This window comes from Hemicordylus capensis, chromosome 1, assembly GCF_027244095.1.
Source record: "Hemicordylus capensis ecotype Gifberg chromosome 1, rHemCap1.1.pri, whole genome shotgun sequence".
Taxonomy (NCBI): Eukaryota; Metazoa; Chordata; class Lepidosauria; order Squamata; family Cordylidae; genus Hemicordylus; species Hemicordylus capensis.
The window spans coordinates 267,731,811-267,748,547 of record NC_069657.1 but is presented as its reverse complement, the minus strand read 5'-3'; the positions used below and the strand labels follow the sequence as shown (position 1 = coordinate 267,748,547).

The window sequence follows — 16,737 nt, the reverse complement described above, 5'->3', positions numbered from 1 at the left end:
TTTTTAAACTTTTAAGTGGAGATATACTATTTTAATATTTAATATTTGTACTTTTAATCTGTATTTTAATTGTGCATTGTTTTAATTATACTGTAAACCGCTTTGGGATAACTTTAATGAAAAACGGTATAGAAATGGAACAATTAAAAAAATAAATAATCCCAGTTGTGAAGGATACTGGATCAGTACAAAGATTTGTAGGCAATGATATATAATGAATGCATTTAAGTCAATAATGTATGTTCTGTTCTTTGAATATCTCTCTATCAAAAGCCATTCTGGAATAATTTATCTTCTTCAGAGATGATATTAAGGAAAGAGCAAAGAGAGTTGATAAAATCATGCTTACTTGCTCAATATTCTTGCAATCCCAAAGTCTCCAAGTTTTGCTACCATTCCATTATTGCTAAGAAAAATGTTCTGTAATCAAAGAATCAAAATATTTTGTAATCAAAGTAATATGTCATGGTGAAAAATATAGTGAAGAATGGCTACCTGAGCAAAGAGGCAACTTTTAAAGTGGTGATTCTCTTTATTTAGAAGAGAAAGAGCAACTGGCCCTATACAACCTGAGCACAGCATCCCTCCAGTAGCTGTTGCTGGTGTCTGTCTTACGTTTCTTTTTTTATATTCTTAGCCCTTTGGGGATAGGAAGCATTTTTTAATTAATTTATATCTTTTCCACTTTTGCTGAAAAGCAATATATAAATATTTGTCTTATTCGTATATTCAATATCCAATAGAAAACCATCTCCAAAACTTACCTGTGTTTTTACATCTCTGTGTAGAATTTTCCTGTCATGTATATGCTTTAGTCCTAAGGAGATTTGCACAAACCAGCCCAGGATCTATAGGCAAAGACAAAATGACATTACTCTATAAACAACACCAGTACTATGATTTCTATAAAAACAGAAAACTGAAAAACAAATATATATATATTTCTTTTTTCTCAGATGGCAATAAGAAGTTGTAAGATGATACTGCACTCAATAAAACCAGAAAATAATAAAATATAGACTCTACAGTCATTACTTCAAGACTTCCATTAGCTGCAATGAGAGTTCTGCTTGTACAAAGGATGATAAAATCAAGCAGTAATTGAGTTCTGTCCAACCAAGGGAGTTTTCACAAACAAGATTTAAATGACCTTTGAACCTCTCTCGCTCTCTCTCAAGTGTTGCCTCAAAAAGTAAGAAGTATGAGTTCAAACCATATTTTTGAAACGTGTTAATGCCCTAAACTTGGCCACAGTTGCATTGCTTTTGACCATCCCTTTCTGAAGTCTCTTTTCATCCTCCAAGATGCCCAAATAATGCTACAAGGCTCCTGTTCCAAAGTAGGTAGATCCTTCCTGCAACAGGAGCATGTGTAAGAGGCTGGGAATACATACACTGCAACATAATAACCCTATACAGACATTACATTGTACCTGTTTTCAGATATTTGTACACACATATGTATTTTTGTGTGAATGACTGTACAGGAAAACCTCGCTATTTACAGACACACCATCCGCGTTTTCACGTATCCGCGGGTGTCTAATTGACACCCAATTTCATTATCTGTGAATACTAAAGGGTTAAAACCCATGTACGGTATCCATAGTTCTTAGAGGGCCGGAAGTGACCATGGATGTCACTTCTGGCCACCAATGTGTAAGCATTTGTAAGCAGGATGTAAGCAGGAGCCATTTTGTGGCTTGCAGCTTTTTAAAAAGGCATTTCCTCATGATTTTTCATGGTTTTAGGGGGCATTGCCTGGCACAAGGAGACCCCACAGAGCATGGTACAGTACTTTCCCCCCTGTTTTTCACTGGGTTTTGCCCTCTTTCATGGTTTTGGTGGGCATTTAATTGTTGGGGGGGGCATTACTGGGCACAAGGAGGACACAAGGAGACCCCACAGAGCACGGTGCAGTAGTTTTTTTCACCTCTTTGACCCCCTTTTCCCCTCCAGGAACCTAACCCCCTGTTTTCCATCGGCACAATGCCTCATTACTCACGGTAATAGGAGAGGAACAGAACCCCCACAAGTAATGAGGTTTGCCTGTATTCACATTCATTTTAAAAGTAAAGGTGAGTAAAGACCTTCTCAAATGTGAATAACTGTACCTGTGTACAGATCTGTACCTTTGTACACTAGAGGCAGCCCCTTCATAAAGTGAGGTGGTTGCCTCAAGCAGCGGATTATTGGAGTGCCAGCAGGACAGCAAGATGGCCCCCACTGCTGTCAGCAGAGCAGCTTTTTGGAACTGATCTGACCCTTGCAAGCTTTCCAAGGAGCACTTTTCCTCACTCACACTCTTTGCAAAGCTTGCACAAAAGACAAGGAGAACAGAGGAGCCTGTTGGCAACCTTCCCTTCTCCTCAGCCCTGCCCCATTTTCAAAGCTTGCAAAGGTCGGTTTTTAAAAGGAGCTAGCCTGGGCCCCACCAGGGCCGTGGGCCAAGGCAGAATTTGGCACCCTCAGGTGCCACCAGAGGTGCACCTTGGAGCCTGGACCTAAAGGCCTTTGGAGCCCCCACCACTGCAAGTTAAGCATCATTTTTAACATGTAGGTTCTTGAGGGCACAAACCACACCACCCAAGAGGATTTGGGAGCCCCCAGGGGGTGTGGATGCCCTGGACAATGTCCAGGGGTAAAAGAGCCTCTGGGAGCCACTATACTTTTAGGCGCCCTTGCAATATACAGATCATACTAATGTTGAACATAACATGTGAATAGAGCTTTTGTTGCAATCCCCACTTATAACAACAACAATAGCAATCAGAAAATAAAAGCAAGGATGCAATCTCTCCTGCGTGTCTTTTTTCTGTGATAATTAATTGAGGGGGATAAGAAGAAAGGAAAGGAAAAACATTATTTGAAATGCAAATCTACCTTGTCCTCCTCAAACAGTACTCCACGTTGCATATTTATCCTCTTCATTAAGTCACCTCCATCACAGTATTCCATAATAATATACAGCTTATTATTCTCTACAATAAAACATATTTAGATGTATTTGTAGCTAATATAGCAATAGCAAACTTAACCTAAATTATAACCTAGTGTATTACTTACATTTAAAACTTTTTGACCATTTTCCCATTAAAAATGCTGACTGATTAGTTTAACATTTAAACACTAGACTCTTCCTAGGAACAGCTTAGTTAAGTTACAGTTGAGAAAAGCTTGCAAATTTACAGAACCTCCACTCTCCCAGGCTTCCAACCCAAAGATCCACATTTCATGCTGGATAGATTAAGCACTAGTTATCTCCAAAAAGTAAGGCCTCTTTACAGATCACTACCACTTCACACATCTCTCAACCCACTCCCATTTTAGGATGATACTGAGGCTATTCTCATGAACAGGCGAAATCGGGCTAGGGGAGCCTAGCCCGATTTTGCCTGACTGTGAGAACCACCGGGCTTGCAGGCAAGCCCGGTGGCCTCCAAGCAGTTAACCCGCTTAAACAACCCTCCCCTAAGCCCAAGTTAGCGGAGCAAGCATTCCGCTAACCCGGGCTCTACGATTGTGAGTTGCCATGAAGCGGCTCCGCGCTGCAGCAGCTCACGAGCAGACGCCTGACCGGCCGGTTTAAAAGCAGCCTCCCAGCTCGGGGGTCTCTCCAGCATGCCCTACGTGCTCAAGCAGGGCATGCTGGAACTTCTGGGGGCCGCGTGGCCCCCGATCCCCCCGGCTCCATAACAGGTCTGCGAGGAGAATGGGCTAAGCCCGCTCTCCCCGCTAACCCTCTCCAGGCGGCTCCACTGATCGTGGGAACTGCCTCACTATGTAGTGTATTTAGCTTACCTAGCTTGACCATCTGAACAAGTTGGTTCCAGATCTACAACTGCTACCTTGCAACCCATAGACCATGTATATCTGCAAATCTTTCACTGAAATAGAAGACAAGGTAGACATGCCTCCTCCCACCTGTTCCCTCCCTGGTCCAGTCATCCATCCCCTCCTTGACTATGCAGCACACCTGGAATCCTGCTTATCACAGCAAGTAAGAAAAGGAGGAGAATGAGAGGGCCAGAGAGGGAATAGGCAGGGAAATTTATTTTTATTTTAACATTTATATCCCACTCTTCCTCCAAGGAGCCCAATGCGATGTACATGGTCATGTTCATCAACACAACAACCCTGTGAGGTAGGTTAGGCTGAGAGATATGTGACTGGCCCAGAGTCACCCAGTGAGTTCAAATGGCTGAAGGGGATTTAAACTCATGTCTCCCTGGTCCTAGTCCAACACTCTAACCACTACACCACAGCTGTCTTGTTTCTTGCTCGGGCAGAAGACATAAGAGTCCATTTCTGGGTTTCAAGGTGACAGTCCAAAAGCCTCATCTAATCAGGTATCAGGAATACACACAATATCATTGGTTTCATTCTGCATTAATTCCATTACAACTGATAAGTTTCATTTATCATCAAGCTAGTGCTTAACAGCAACAGTGACAGACTTAGAGCACCACTAGACTATGAAATCCTATTTTTATTCAATGGAGCTTGCTGTATTTCCAGGTAAGTATGCTTATTATTGTTGCCCAAGTCCCTAAACATCCCAAGGCAGGGTAGAAATAAAACAGAGAAAAAAAAGGTTGCTTACCTGTAACTTATTATCTCTTTGGGGATCCATAGTCACTCACAACTGAGTCTTCTGTGCCTGCACAGGAGACCCTTGGAAGAATCTATAGCTCCGTTTAGGCACTCATTGGCCCTTTAAGGCATAGTGATATTGGAGCCTACAAAGCCGACTGTAGAGCGCCTCCCTCTTCGGTTCCGGAATTGGCTGCTGCAAAGTGACTGATGTCACTGAGAGACAGAGAAGACAGGAGACAATCCTCTGCCATGCCAGGTCGGTCCAAAAAACCCCAGACTCACCCATGATTTGATTAGAGATGAAGGGGCTGACCTGGTGTGTATCACCAAGACTTGGTTGGGGGAGGCTAGTGGCCCAATCTGGTCCCAGCTTCTTCCTCCAGGGTATTCTGTAGTGGAGCAGGTGAGGGGACATGGGCAGGGAGGTGGAGTGGCTGTGGTCTATAAGGATAACATCTCCCTTACCAGGGTCCCTGTTAGGGTATCAGACCATACTGAATGTGTGTACTTGAGTTTGGGGACCAGGGATAGGTTGGGACTTCTGTTGGTGTACCGATCGCCCCGCTGCCCAACAGAATCCCTTACTGAGATCACAGACTTGGTCACGGAACTCACATTGGAGTCTCCCAGACTTTTGGTGCTGGGGGACCAATGTTCATTTTGGGACCAATTTGTCCGGGGCAGCTCAGGAGTTCATAGTGGCCATGACAACTATGGGCATATCCCAAGTGGTCGCTGGACCACCGCAGATTACAGGTCACATGCTTGATTTTGTCTTTTACTCTGATCAGGGTGGTGTTTCGTGGGTGGGGACTCCTATGATATCACCATTGTCATTAATGGACCACCATCTGGTTAAGGTTAGGCTTACAACCACTTTCCACCTCCGCAGGGGCGAGGGGGCTATTAGAATGGTCCGCCCAAAGAGGTTATTGGACCCAATAGGATTCCAAGAAGCCTTGGAGGAATTTAATGTTGGCTTTGCCAGTGATCCTGTTGATGCCCTTGTGGAGAACTGGAACAGCATGCTCACCAGGGCAGTAGACACGATTGCTCCTAAGTGTCCCCTCCGACCGGCTTCAAAACTGGCCCCTTGGTATACAGAAGACCTGCGGGGGCAGAAGCGGCAAGGACGGCGACTGGAGCACAAGTGGAGAAAGACTCGACTCGAATCCGACACATTACGACATACAGCACATTTAAAGATTTATGCTCAGGCAGTACGTGCGGCAAAGAAGTTCTTTTCTGCCCATATTGCATCTGCGAGTTCACATCCAGCTGAGTTGTTCAGGGTTGTGAGGGGGCTAGTATGCGCCCCCCCCTCCTTGAATCAGAATTTGGAGCCATGAGTCATCCACTGTAATGTGCAAAGAATTTTTTGCAGTTAAAATATCTCGGATTTGGGCCGACTTACTCCACAAATAATTCAATGTCTGAATTGGAGGTGTCCAGCAACTCCTCTTATGTGGTTCGACTGGATCAGTTTCAGTTTGTAACTCCTGAGGATGTGGACAAGCTGCTTGGAGCAGTGAGGCCTACCACTTGTACTCGTGATAAATGCTTTTCTGAGGGAGGGCAGGATGCCTCCTTGTCTTAAGGAGGCAATTATTAGACTTCTTCTAAAGAAGCCTGCATTAGATCCCTCGGAACTGAGCAACTATAGGCCTGTTTCCAACCTCCCATGGCTGGACAAGGTAATTGAGAGGGTGGTGGCTTCCCAGCTCCAGGCGGTCTTGGAGGAAACTGATTATCCAGACCCATTTCAAACTGGTTTTCGGGAGAGCTATGGGGTTGAGACTGCCTTGGTCGGCCTGATGGACGATCTCCAATAGGGAATTGACAGAGGAAGTGTGACTCTGTTGATCCTTTTGGACCTCTCGGTGGCTTTTAATACTATCAATCATAGTATCCTTCTGGAACGTCTGAGAGTGTTGGGGCTGGAAGGCACTGTTTTACAGAGGTTCCACTCCTGCCTCTCAGACAGATTCCAGCTGGTGTCAACTGGAGAAATCTGAGCTTAAGTATGGTGTCCCTCAAGGCTCCATACTGTCTCCAATGCTCTTTAACATCTACATGAAACTGCTGGGAGAGATCATCAGGGGATTTGGAGAGGGGTGTTATCAGTACACTGATGACATCCAGATCAACTTCTCCATGTCAACTTCTTCAGGAGATGGTATAACTTCCCTAAATGCCTGCCTGGAAGCAGTAATAGGCTGGATGAGGGAGGATAAACTGACTCCAGATAAGACTAAGGTACTTATTGTGCGGGGTCAGAACTCCAGAGACGATTTTGATCCTCCTGTTCTAGATGGGTTCACACTTCCCCAAAAGGAACAGGTTCACAGTCTGGGAGTAATTCTGGATCCACACCTCTCCCTGGTATCTCAGGTTGAGGCGGTGGCCAGAGGGGCCTTCTATCAGCTTCGGTTGATATGCCAGCTTCGGCTGATATGCCAGCTGCATCTGTTTCTTGAGATGAACAACCTCAAAACAGCGGTACATTTGTTGGTAACCTCCAGACTTGACTTCTGCAATGTGCTCTGTGTGGGGCTGCCTTTGTATGTTGTCCAGAAACTTCAGTTGGTACAGAATGTGGCGGCCAGGTTGGTCTCTGGGTCATCTCGGAGAGACCAGATCACTCCTTTGCTGATGGAGCTACACTGGCAGCCAACAGGTTTCTGGGCAAAATACAAAGTGCTAGTTATAACTTATAAAGCCCTAAATGGCTTAGGGTATTTAAGAGAACATCTTCTTCATTATGAGTCCCACCACCCACTGAGGTCATCTGGAGAGGTCTGTCTCCAGTTTCCATGAGCTCGGCTGGCACTTAAAAAAAAAAGGTTTTAATCTGTGGTTGATTTTTAAATTGTTAAATTGTTTTAAGTTTTGTATATGTTTTTAACTTGTTTTATGCTATTGTTAACCGCCCAGAGATGACTGTTTGGGGCGGTGTACAAATTTATTTGATAGATAGACAGATAGCAACACAGGTAAGTAAGTAAACATCTCATGTTAAGCTGGCAGAAGGGACGGCCGGGCAGGTGTTGTGAGTGACCATGGGTCCCCAAAGAGATAATAAGTTACAAGTAAACAACCTGTTTATCTCTGTAGGGATCCATGGTCCCTCACAATTGGGCGAGTGACTAGCTCGCATAAAAAGGAAGTGGGTGCTAGTGGTTACAATACTTTCTTGAAGAAAATTGGCCTCTGAAGCAAAGCACAAGTCCACAGCATAGTGACGGACAAAGGGCAGGTCTGAAGACCAGGCAATAGCCCTGCAAATGTCCTTCATGCTGATGACCAACATGTTGGCAGCTGAGGTAGCCATGGACCTAGTAGAATGCACCCTGATCTTGGAGGGTGGCTGAACACATCTGACAAAATAGAGTCATTTAACTCCCATTCATGGAGGATAGAAAAGGAGACGTCCTGACTAAGGAAGTCAGCCAAGATGTTATCTTCCTCCCTAACATGTATTGCCATGGGGAGGATGTCAAATCTCAGGCACCATTCCCACAACTGCAATGCAAGGTTATTCAGGGACTTAGATACAGTGCCTCCCTGATGATTCACATAGGTGATTGCCATATTATTGTTTATGTGAACTTGAACCACCTGGCCCTGGAGGACGGGTAGGAATACCTTGAAAGCAAGGAAAACTGCAGGAGCTCTAAAAAATTAATATGAAGGTCCTGTTGCTGGGAGTTCCAAAGGCCCCTTGCCCAGAGAAAACCACAGTGAGCACCCTAACCCTGCATGGAAGCATCGGTAGTTACTGATATCGTAGGGTTCCGTTCTTGAAAAGAGACCCCCTGCAAAAGGGAATCAGGCAGGGACCACCAGAGTAGGTCTCACAAAACATTATCTGGAATGACTAAGCATTTGTTCTGATTGTTGTCATTAGGTCAAAAGACAGACAGCAGCCAGAGCTGTAGTCTCCGCATCCGCAAGCATGTGTTCACCACAGTCATGGTGCAAGAGGCCATAAAGCCTAGCAGGTGTTGGATGGATTGAGCCTGTTGTTGTGGAGCTGAATGGAAAGCAGTCACCATGTTAGAGAAGTCCTGGATGCGCTTTACAGATAAGTATACACATCTCTTCTTGGCATCCAAGATTACCCCAATGTACTGGATGGCACACTGGGGAGCTAAGACTGATTTCTTCTGACTGACACTGAGCCCCAGATCTGCCAGGAGAGAGAGAGTAAACTTTAGGTTGAATAGTAGAGTAGACCTTCCTTTTGCTGTAAAAAGCCAGTCATCCAGGAAGGGAAAAACAGAAATGCCTTGGATGCGACGGTAGACAATGTCAGTGCCATGCACTTAATGAAAACTCTAGGAGCAATACAGAGGCTGAATGGGATCACTTTGTACTGGTAGGCCTTAGTGCCCAGGCAGAAACACAAGAATTGGTGATGTCGAGGCCTTATGGAGATGTGGAAATAGCGTCCTTCAGGTCTAAGGATGCAAACCACTCCTCCTCCCACAGCAGTAGTAAAATCGACTGTAGAGAAATCATGCGGAATCTGGACATTTGGACAAACTTGTTCAGTTATCGCAAGTCTAAGATGGAACGGAGTCTACCATCATGCTTCCGGACCTGGAAGTATCTGGAGTAGAAACTAGTGTGCATTAAGGAAGGTGGAACTGATTCTATGGCATCCTTTTGGAGCAGCGAAGAAAACTCTTGGAGTTGTGTGGGTGTATTTTATGCCCGCAGAGTCAAATTCAACAGCATAGCCTCTGGCCACTATACACAACACCCAGGCATCTGATGTCACTTGATGTCAGGAAGGGAGGAACGGAGCAAGATGGGTGCCAGGTGAAGGGATAGGGAGAGATATTTCCAGGTCCCAAACTTTAAAACAACTGTTTAGGTTGTTCTTGAGACTTGGGTTTTCTTTGTTGGCCCTTTTGTTGCTGATGGAAGGGGCACCTGTTATATGGCCTGGATCATCGATGGTAACCTCCTCTATCTTGAGAAGGGCAGGGTTGGTACCTCTGTCTGAAAGCAGGATGATATCTCTGATGATAAGAAGACGGCTGGGACTGTGTGGTCCTAGCAGTATAGCACGACTTCTTAAGTTTCTCCATTGTTTCATCAGTGTCTTTTGAAGACAATCCCTCACTGTTGAATGGGAGATTCTTAGTCTTTTCTTTCATAACCGGCTCCAGAGGTGTAGAGCGGAGACAGGCGTGGCAACGAAGTATGATGGATCCAGCTAACACTTTCAATTCGGTCAGGTGTTTAGGATTCTTAACTGCTGCCTAGTAAGGTCTGCCAACTTAGACAGAGTAGATAGGTACATGGTCTTAAAAGGTTCAGGCAGGGCAGTAGCTTTATCTTTCAAGCCATCCCATAATGTTTGTTGGTATCTGGCCATGTAGGCCAAGTTGTGTGGAAGTTCAGAGACCACCTGTCAGTGTCTTAGGAATTTGTACAGGTGACTGTGGCTCATCCTTATCAAGCCCTTGTGATAATACGAAGCCCTTAAAAGTAGTGTCTGATGGAGTCAAGTTTGTGGATCCCAGAAGGCGCTCTAGCTCTTGATGGAGTACTGCTTGCAACACAGGAGAATCTAAAGAAGGTGTCACTGGAAAGACTGGTGAACAATGGGGAGGTGAATGTGCAAGAATTGGAGAGATAATAATGGGTGATTGCGGCGCCAAACAAACAGTTGAAATTCTAAGGGCTGCCATAGTGTCAATTGGCACCAACAGCACCAAAGAAGTCAAGGTTGGAACTCTTGATTATGACGAATGCCTCGGTGCTGAATGTAGCTGGCACTGAGTGAACCAGCACAGAAGGTCTGGACATTGAGCCAGAGCTGATCAATGTTGATGGGTCTGAAGGTTCCAGTGCCGACAAAGTTCCTGGTGCCAATGATGTCAGAGCAGTAGTCTTTGATGACGAGGGATGAGGCGAGTACGAAGTCCCAGGCTGAGCCTATGAAGCCGACACCATCTTCGTTGATGGAGTCAAGCCCCTCGGTGCCAAGCCCGGCATCGATTGCAACCTAGCTGGCACCAATGCCGCCATGGTCGAGGTCATAGAAGAAGTGTGTCTCTCCTTTTTCTTGTGGGGTTCTCCCAGCACAGAGTGATGGTGATGATGTTTATGTTTAGGTGATCGCTCCCAACTTCTTTCCTGAGGTTTCTTAAAGTCCGAAGTTGACGGTGCTGAAGCCGTCAAGGCCAACACCAATGGCATCAATAGGCCAGGCACCATGGTTTTTGGCGGGAACAGGGGACTTGGTCTCCCTGGGCAGAGAAAATTTTCATACAAAGACACCTTGAGGTGAAGTTCCCGACTTAGGTGAGTTTTCTTTTTAAGAGAGGCACACTTTACAAGCACTGGTATTGTGTGAGTCACCCAAGCAGATGAGGCAATCAGAATGCCCATCGGAGGAGGGCATTGTGCCTTTACAGGTAATGCAGCACTTAAAACTCTTAGGAGTAGACATAGCCAAGTCCCAGAAACAGTCCAGAGTCAGCCAAGAAGTCAGAAGTAAAATGCCTAAGCCGAAGGAGAAAACTAAGCAAAGTCCAGAAACAGTCCATGGTCAAAAAGCCGAGCAAAAATCAGTCCAAAACCAGTCAAAAATACAAATAAAAGTAACAGTCCGTAGTCAGCCAGAAAGATAAAAATAAAATCACAATCTCTTACAGGAATGAGGGAAAACAGGAGCAGATCATTCCTGAGACAATGCGAGCAGTGGACAAGAAGGAACTGAAGAGGGAGGTGCTCTACAGCCGGCTTTGTAGGCTCTGATATCACTACGCCTTAAAGGTCCAGTGAGCACCTAAACAGAGCTATAGATTCTTCCTAGGGCCTCCTGCGCAGGTGCAGAAGACCCATTTGTGAGAGACCATGGATCCCATGTTTTATTCTGAGCCAAGAAGCCCAGTTCCCGGGAACAAGAGTGCATGCTCCTGGTGGACATTTTGTCCGAACCTGCCAAAGTTCAGTTTCCGAGCCTTCTGACTGACATTTGCCCACATTCTCCACCCATTTGTAACCTACAAGTGGGCAGAGAATGTCAAACTAATGTCAGGCAGTATGCTTGGGAACCAAACTTTGGTGGCTTCGGACAACAAGACCTCTGGGAACATACACTCCCCAGGAACTGGACATCCTGGAGATCGTCTGAACCTGCCCAGAGAAATAAATACCTTTGAGTTTTTCATGTTCCAGATGGAATTTCTGTTGCCTATTCACCTCATCAAAAGCTGTATGCCTTCCTCCTACCCCTACCGGCTTCTCACGGTCACCTACCAGTACAACCTGTCTCCAGGAGTTAAACTGTTACTGATAACACAGCAAGACGAGAAAATCTACGTCCGGTATCCCAAAGTCTTAAGGATGGCTGAGAAAATGCTCCATTTTCTCCCACAAAATCTCACCTGCTTCTCACTTTCAAATCAGCCTTCTTCCCACAACTATCCCTGCAACTTGCATTCTAGATAATTATTTCTTCAAAACATTTCTGGAGCGATAAATTACTGATTACAAGTCACACACACAAAAGGATGCAAAAGTAGAATATGTTACCTGTCTTTTCATGTCTGAGGCAGTGACCACACTCTCAAGTTTCTAATGATCCCCATCATTAGTACAAAATACACAAAATATATTATCAGAGTTGCTAACATTTTTATCGGCCCTGCTCCTGTGGCTTCTACTGAAGCGTGACATACAGAAAATTTACCAAGATGTGCTTTTCATTTCACTCACCCATGTTAGGCAAAGCTTCACCTTCCAAATTCTGCAAGTTAGCCTGCTCTTAAAGCCACAGGAGCAATAAAAAGGTTGGCAGTCCTACAGGAGGCAACTAAGCCCAATGACCAACTAAGAACCAGAAATATCCTAATTTTTACTTCATTATAACATTTGTTTGCCTTAAATCAACAAAAATGGAAATGGAAAACTAATAATTGCTATGTCACATTATTGTAAAATAAAGGGTGTATCTATTTTATTTATTAGCGAAGAACTTCTGGTGCAACACAAATAATTGCAAGACCTATTGCAAGATGTCATTTATTTACACACAGCACTAGAACAATCACAAGCAAAACAGGACAAGTGTGCTTTTCAAATCTGTGCAGAAAAGGGAATTTCCCAAGGAGCAACTTTTTGTGTGAGAAGCAGCACTATCCAAAATCCCTCCTCCTACATGAGAGGCAGATGCACTGAGCTGTCTTCCTTTGTATCTAGTCTCTGTATAAAGCATGGACACAAATTGTTCTTAGATATTTTACTTCTCACTGCTAAGAAAATTTATTGGAAGCGTTTAAACAAAAAAAGTTAACTGTCACAAATAAAATGAGACCTTGAAATGAAGTGTAGAAGACTACTATATTAGGGTGCTTCATCCTGGCCAGAAGAGCAACTTCTTTCTGAGAGGATTCTTTTTCTTTCCTTGGAAGCTGAATTAGTTTAAAAACAAGCAAGTGGGGAAAAATCCAATTAATGTAATTATTACCTATAATCTACAACAGTGATTAAAGAATAATATGTGCCATCTAAAACATCAAACATATAAAATTGTGATCTTTGGCAGTAGAGTTGACTTTGTTAGACCCTAACAAAGCTTTAAAATACCTCCCACTGAAACAGGAAACAAAGTAACACTAGCTCCTCTCACACATTATCTCCCTGGTAAACTCATAATTCATCCCCTCCCCTCACTTGCCATGGCAAATTAGACTCCTGGTGTTGCCACACAGTGGGTAAGGCATGAGCACAGTTGACAGAGTGCTTTAAAGTTTAAGGGTGCAATCCCTAATTAAACAATACTAGCCAACCCCACACAGAGCATCTGTGCAGCCCGCTGGGGTTGGCTGTTTCACCCTCCCTCTTCCTCCTGCCTCTCCCCTTTCCCTCCGGCCTGCGCTCTCCAGCCCTCCTCCCCTCCCGTTCCTCGCCTCACACAGAGCCATGGCGGGGGGTCAAAAAGGGCCCCGCCGCCGCCGTTTTTCCTCGCCCCTGTCCGCCTGCCACCGCCTTTCTCTTCCCCCGCCACCTTTCTCTCGCTGCCGCCTTTCTCTCCCCCCTCCTCCGCCTGCCTGCTGGCCACTGCCGGCACTTTCTTCCCCCTCTCCTCCTCAGTCCTCACTTCGGAACTCTCGCGGGGTGTCGCAAGAGTTCCGCTGACAAATCCTGGGCAAGCATGTCCCAAGAGAATTAAATATATAGATAAGTTAAAAACACATTAGAAATCTAATATTGAATAGTCTAACTATACTTATTTAATTAATACATGCTTCATAATACTTATGGATTATGACTGACACTGTAGCTAGTATACTTGAGATTTCACACATGAATAGGAACTGAACTGGTTCAAGATATTTGCTGAATCAGTTACCAAATATTTCTTGGCTTGAACTGGACCCAAAGTACTTCAGTCCTAGCTGAACCCAAACTGGAATCCAATCAAAATATGTACTGATTTGGCTATCTTTTTTAAAGTAATAGTTTGATCCACAATTTAAAAAACAACAACAGTGGATTGATTGATTGATTGATTGATTGATTGATTGATTGATTGATTGAATGTATTTGTATACTGCCCAAAACGCAAGTCACATTTCCATGTGATTTAATTACTACTGTTTTTTGGATGAAGATAGATGCACTTGTAGTTTTATATGATGATCTCACAGATCAGTACCCTACCATTCTCCAAATTAGAGTGAGGGGTGAATCACTGCATGCACACATGAAGCCTGTTTCCAACCTTCCGTGGCTGGGCAAGGTAATTGAGAGGGTGGTGGCCTCCCAACTCCAGGCAGTCTTGGATGAAACTGATTATCTAGACCCATTTCAGACTGGTTTTCAGGCAGGCTATGGAATGGAGACTGCCTTGGTTGGCCTGATGAATGATCTCCAGTTGGGAATTGACGAGGAATTGTGACTCTGTTGGTCCTTTTGGACCTCTTGGTGGATTTTGATACTAACAACCATAGTATTCTTCTGGAGCGTCTGTGGGCTTGGGGGCTGGAGGCACTGCTTTGCAGTGGTTCCATTCCTACCTCATGGCCAGATTCCAGATGGCATGGTATCCCTTGGGGACTGTTGTTCTCCAATGTTGTTTAACATCTACATGAAACTGCTGGGAGAGATCATCAGGAGATTTGGTGCAGGGTGTTACCAGTATGCTGATGACACCCAAATCTTTTTCTCCATGTCAGCATCATCAGGAGAAGACATAACCTCCCTAAATGCCTGCCTGAAGGTAGTGATGGGCTGGATGAGAGATAGCAAACTGTGACTGAATCCAGATAAGACAGAGGTACTTATTGTTCAGGGTCGGAACTCAGGAGGTGATTTTGATCTGCCTGTTCTGGATGGGGTCACACTTCCCCAGAAGGAGCAGGTATTGCAATCTAGGGGTGCTTCTGGACACAAACCTCTCCTTGGTGTCCCAGGCTGAGGCAGTGGCCAGAGGTGCCTTTTTATCAGCTTCAGCCGATATGTCAGCTGCATCCATTTCTTGAGATAAATGACCTCGGAACAGCAGTACATCGGCTGGTCACCTCCAGACCTGACTACTTCAATGTGCTCTATGTGGGGTTGCCTTTGCACGTAATCCGGAAAATGCAATTGGTCCAGAATGTGGCAGCCAGGTTGGTTTCTGGGTCTTCTCGGAGAGATCATATCACTCCTATCTTAAAAGATCTACACTGTCTGGTTGCCAATAAGTTTCTGGTCAAAATACAAGGTCTTGGTTATAACCTATAAAGCCCTAAACAGCTTGGGCCCTGGGTATTTAAGAGAACATCTTTGCTATGAACCACATCGCCCATTGAGATAATCAGGAGAGGTTCATCTGTAGTTGCTACCAACTCGTCTGGTGGCTACTTGGGGATGGGCCTTCTCCATTGCTGCCCCAAGGCTTTGGAACACACTCACTGCTGAAATAAGAGCCTCCCCATCTCTTACAACATTTAAAAAGGCAGTCAAGACACATTTGTTCACCCAGGCTTTTAATTAGATTCTGTTTTAATAATTTGATTGTTTTTAACAATTTTATCGTTGTTTTAAATTTTAAATTGTTGTAATGTTTTAACCTTTTTATTTGTTGTTTTTATTGTATTGTTGTAAACTGCCCAGAGACTTGGGTTTTGGGTGGTACACAAATATGTTAAATAATGAATAATAAAAAATAAAATGTACTAAATAAACAAAGAAACTTAGGAAGCTGCCTTATACCAAGTCAGCCCATTGGTCCATTTACCTCAGTATAGTCTACTGAGCTGGCTGGCAGCAGCTCTCTAAGGTTTCAGGCAGGAGTCTTTTCCAGCCCTACTTTCCCACACAGGGTCTTTACCCCAAATCTCCTCTGGAAGGGAGGAAGTGCATTCGTACTACAGCCAGATTCCCGACAAGGTCAGTTCAATGTCTTTGGAAGCACCCCACAAACAAATAGGGCTTTTCCTTCCAGATTTCACCTCTTTCCAATTTATGTCCGAGTTTTTAAACTCCTCTATTCTACCGGAGTTTTCTGGGATAAACCACAGCAAAGTGCTGATGCAAGTCTTCACATTAATATGATAAGAGTAAGTCATGCCTATTAAATGCAAAGACTGTAGAAAGCTGCCCAGAGGCAAGGAGGACGGACTTCAACAGAGCCAGATTACAGAGGGTGTTTTAATTACAGTACTAAACTCTTGGGGGGGAAAGGGGGGCATGGCATCCCACCTCCTCTAGGAAGCCATTGGCTACAAACAAAACATGGAAGCAAGCTGTGTATGGGCCTACACAAAAGAAAACTCGGAGTAGAGAGGGGAGGGGCTGCTTCCCTAATACTGCAAATCTAATTCAAAGCGGCTTTGCTGGCCAGATACGCCGACTGATGCAAGCCCTGTCTGTAAAAGCTCCTGGAGATACCAGGGACTGAACCTAAGACCTTCTGCACTCAAAGCAGATACTCTCTCCCTGAGTTACAGCCCCAATACAGTGAATCAGAACATTAACAGAGAGCCTGCATGAGAAAATTGCGAATTAGCTCATGTGCAATTGAACCCCTCAGCAAGTTTCCAAGGCAGGAGTGTGACCCACTGAAAAGATACTGTAGGCATAGGAGCAGGGGTGGGGTCAACCAGGTTAGGAAAGAGTAATAGGCCCACACCTG

General features: G+C 44.7%; 1 protein-coding gene across 10 annotated transcripts in view; it reads right to left on the bottom strand.

The window, feature by feature from the left end:
• The window catches only part of NEK5 (NIMA related kinase 5), an 84,424-nt gene that overhangs the window by 51,298 nt on the left and 16,389 nt on the right, over positions 1–16,737 (bottom strand). For all 10 annotated transcript variants that reach the window (XM_053285094.1, XM_053285096.1, XM_053285093.1 and 7 more), the window contains 4 exons: positions 12,931–13,027; positions 2,883–2,980; positions 765–848; positions 350–420 (listed from right to left, as the gene is read on the bottom strand). In XM_053285094.1, the coding sequence (XP_053141069.1) occupies positions 350–420; positions 765–848; positions 2,883–2,980; positions 12,931–13,027 (350 nt within the window). The remainder of the gene's footprint in view (positions 1–349; positions 421–764; positions 849–2,882; positions 2,981–12,930; positions 13,028–16,737) is intronic.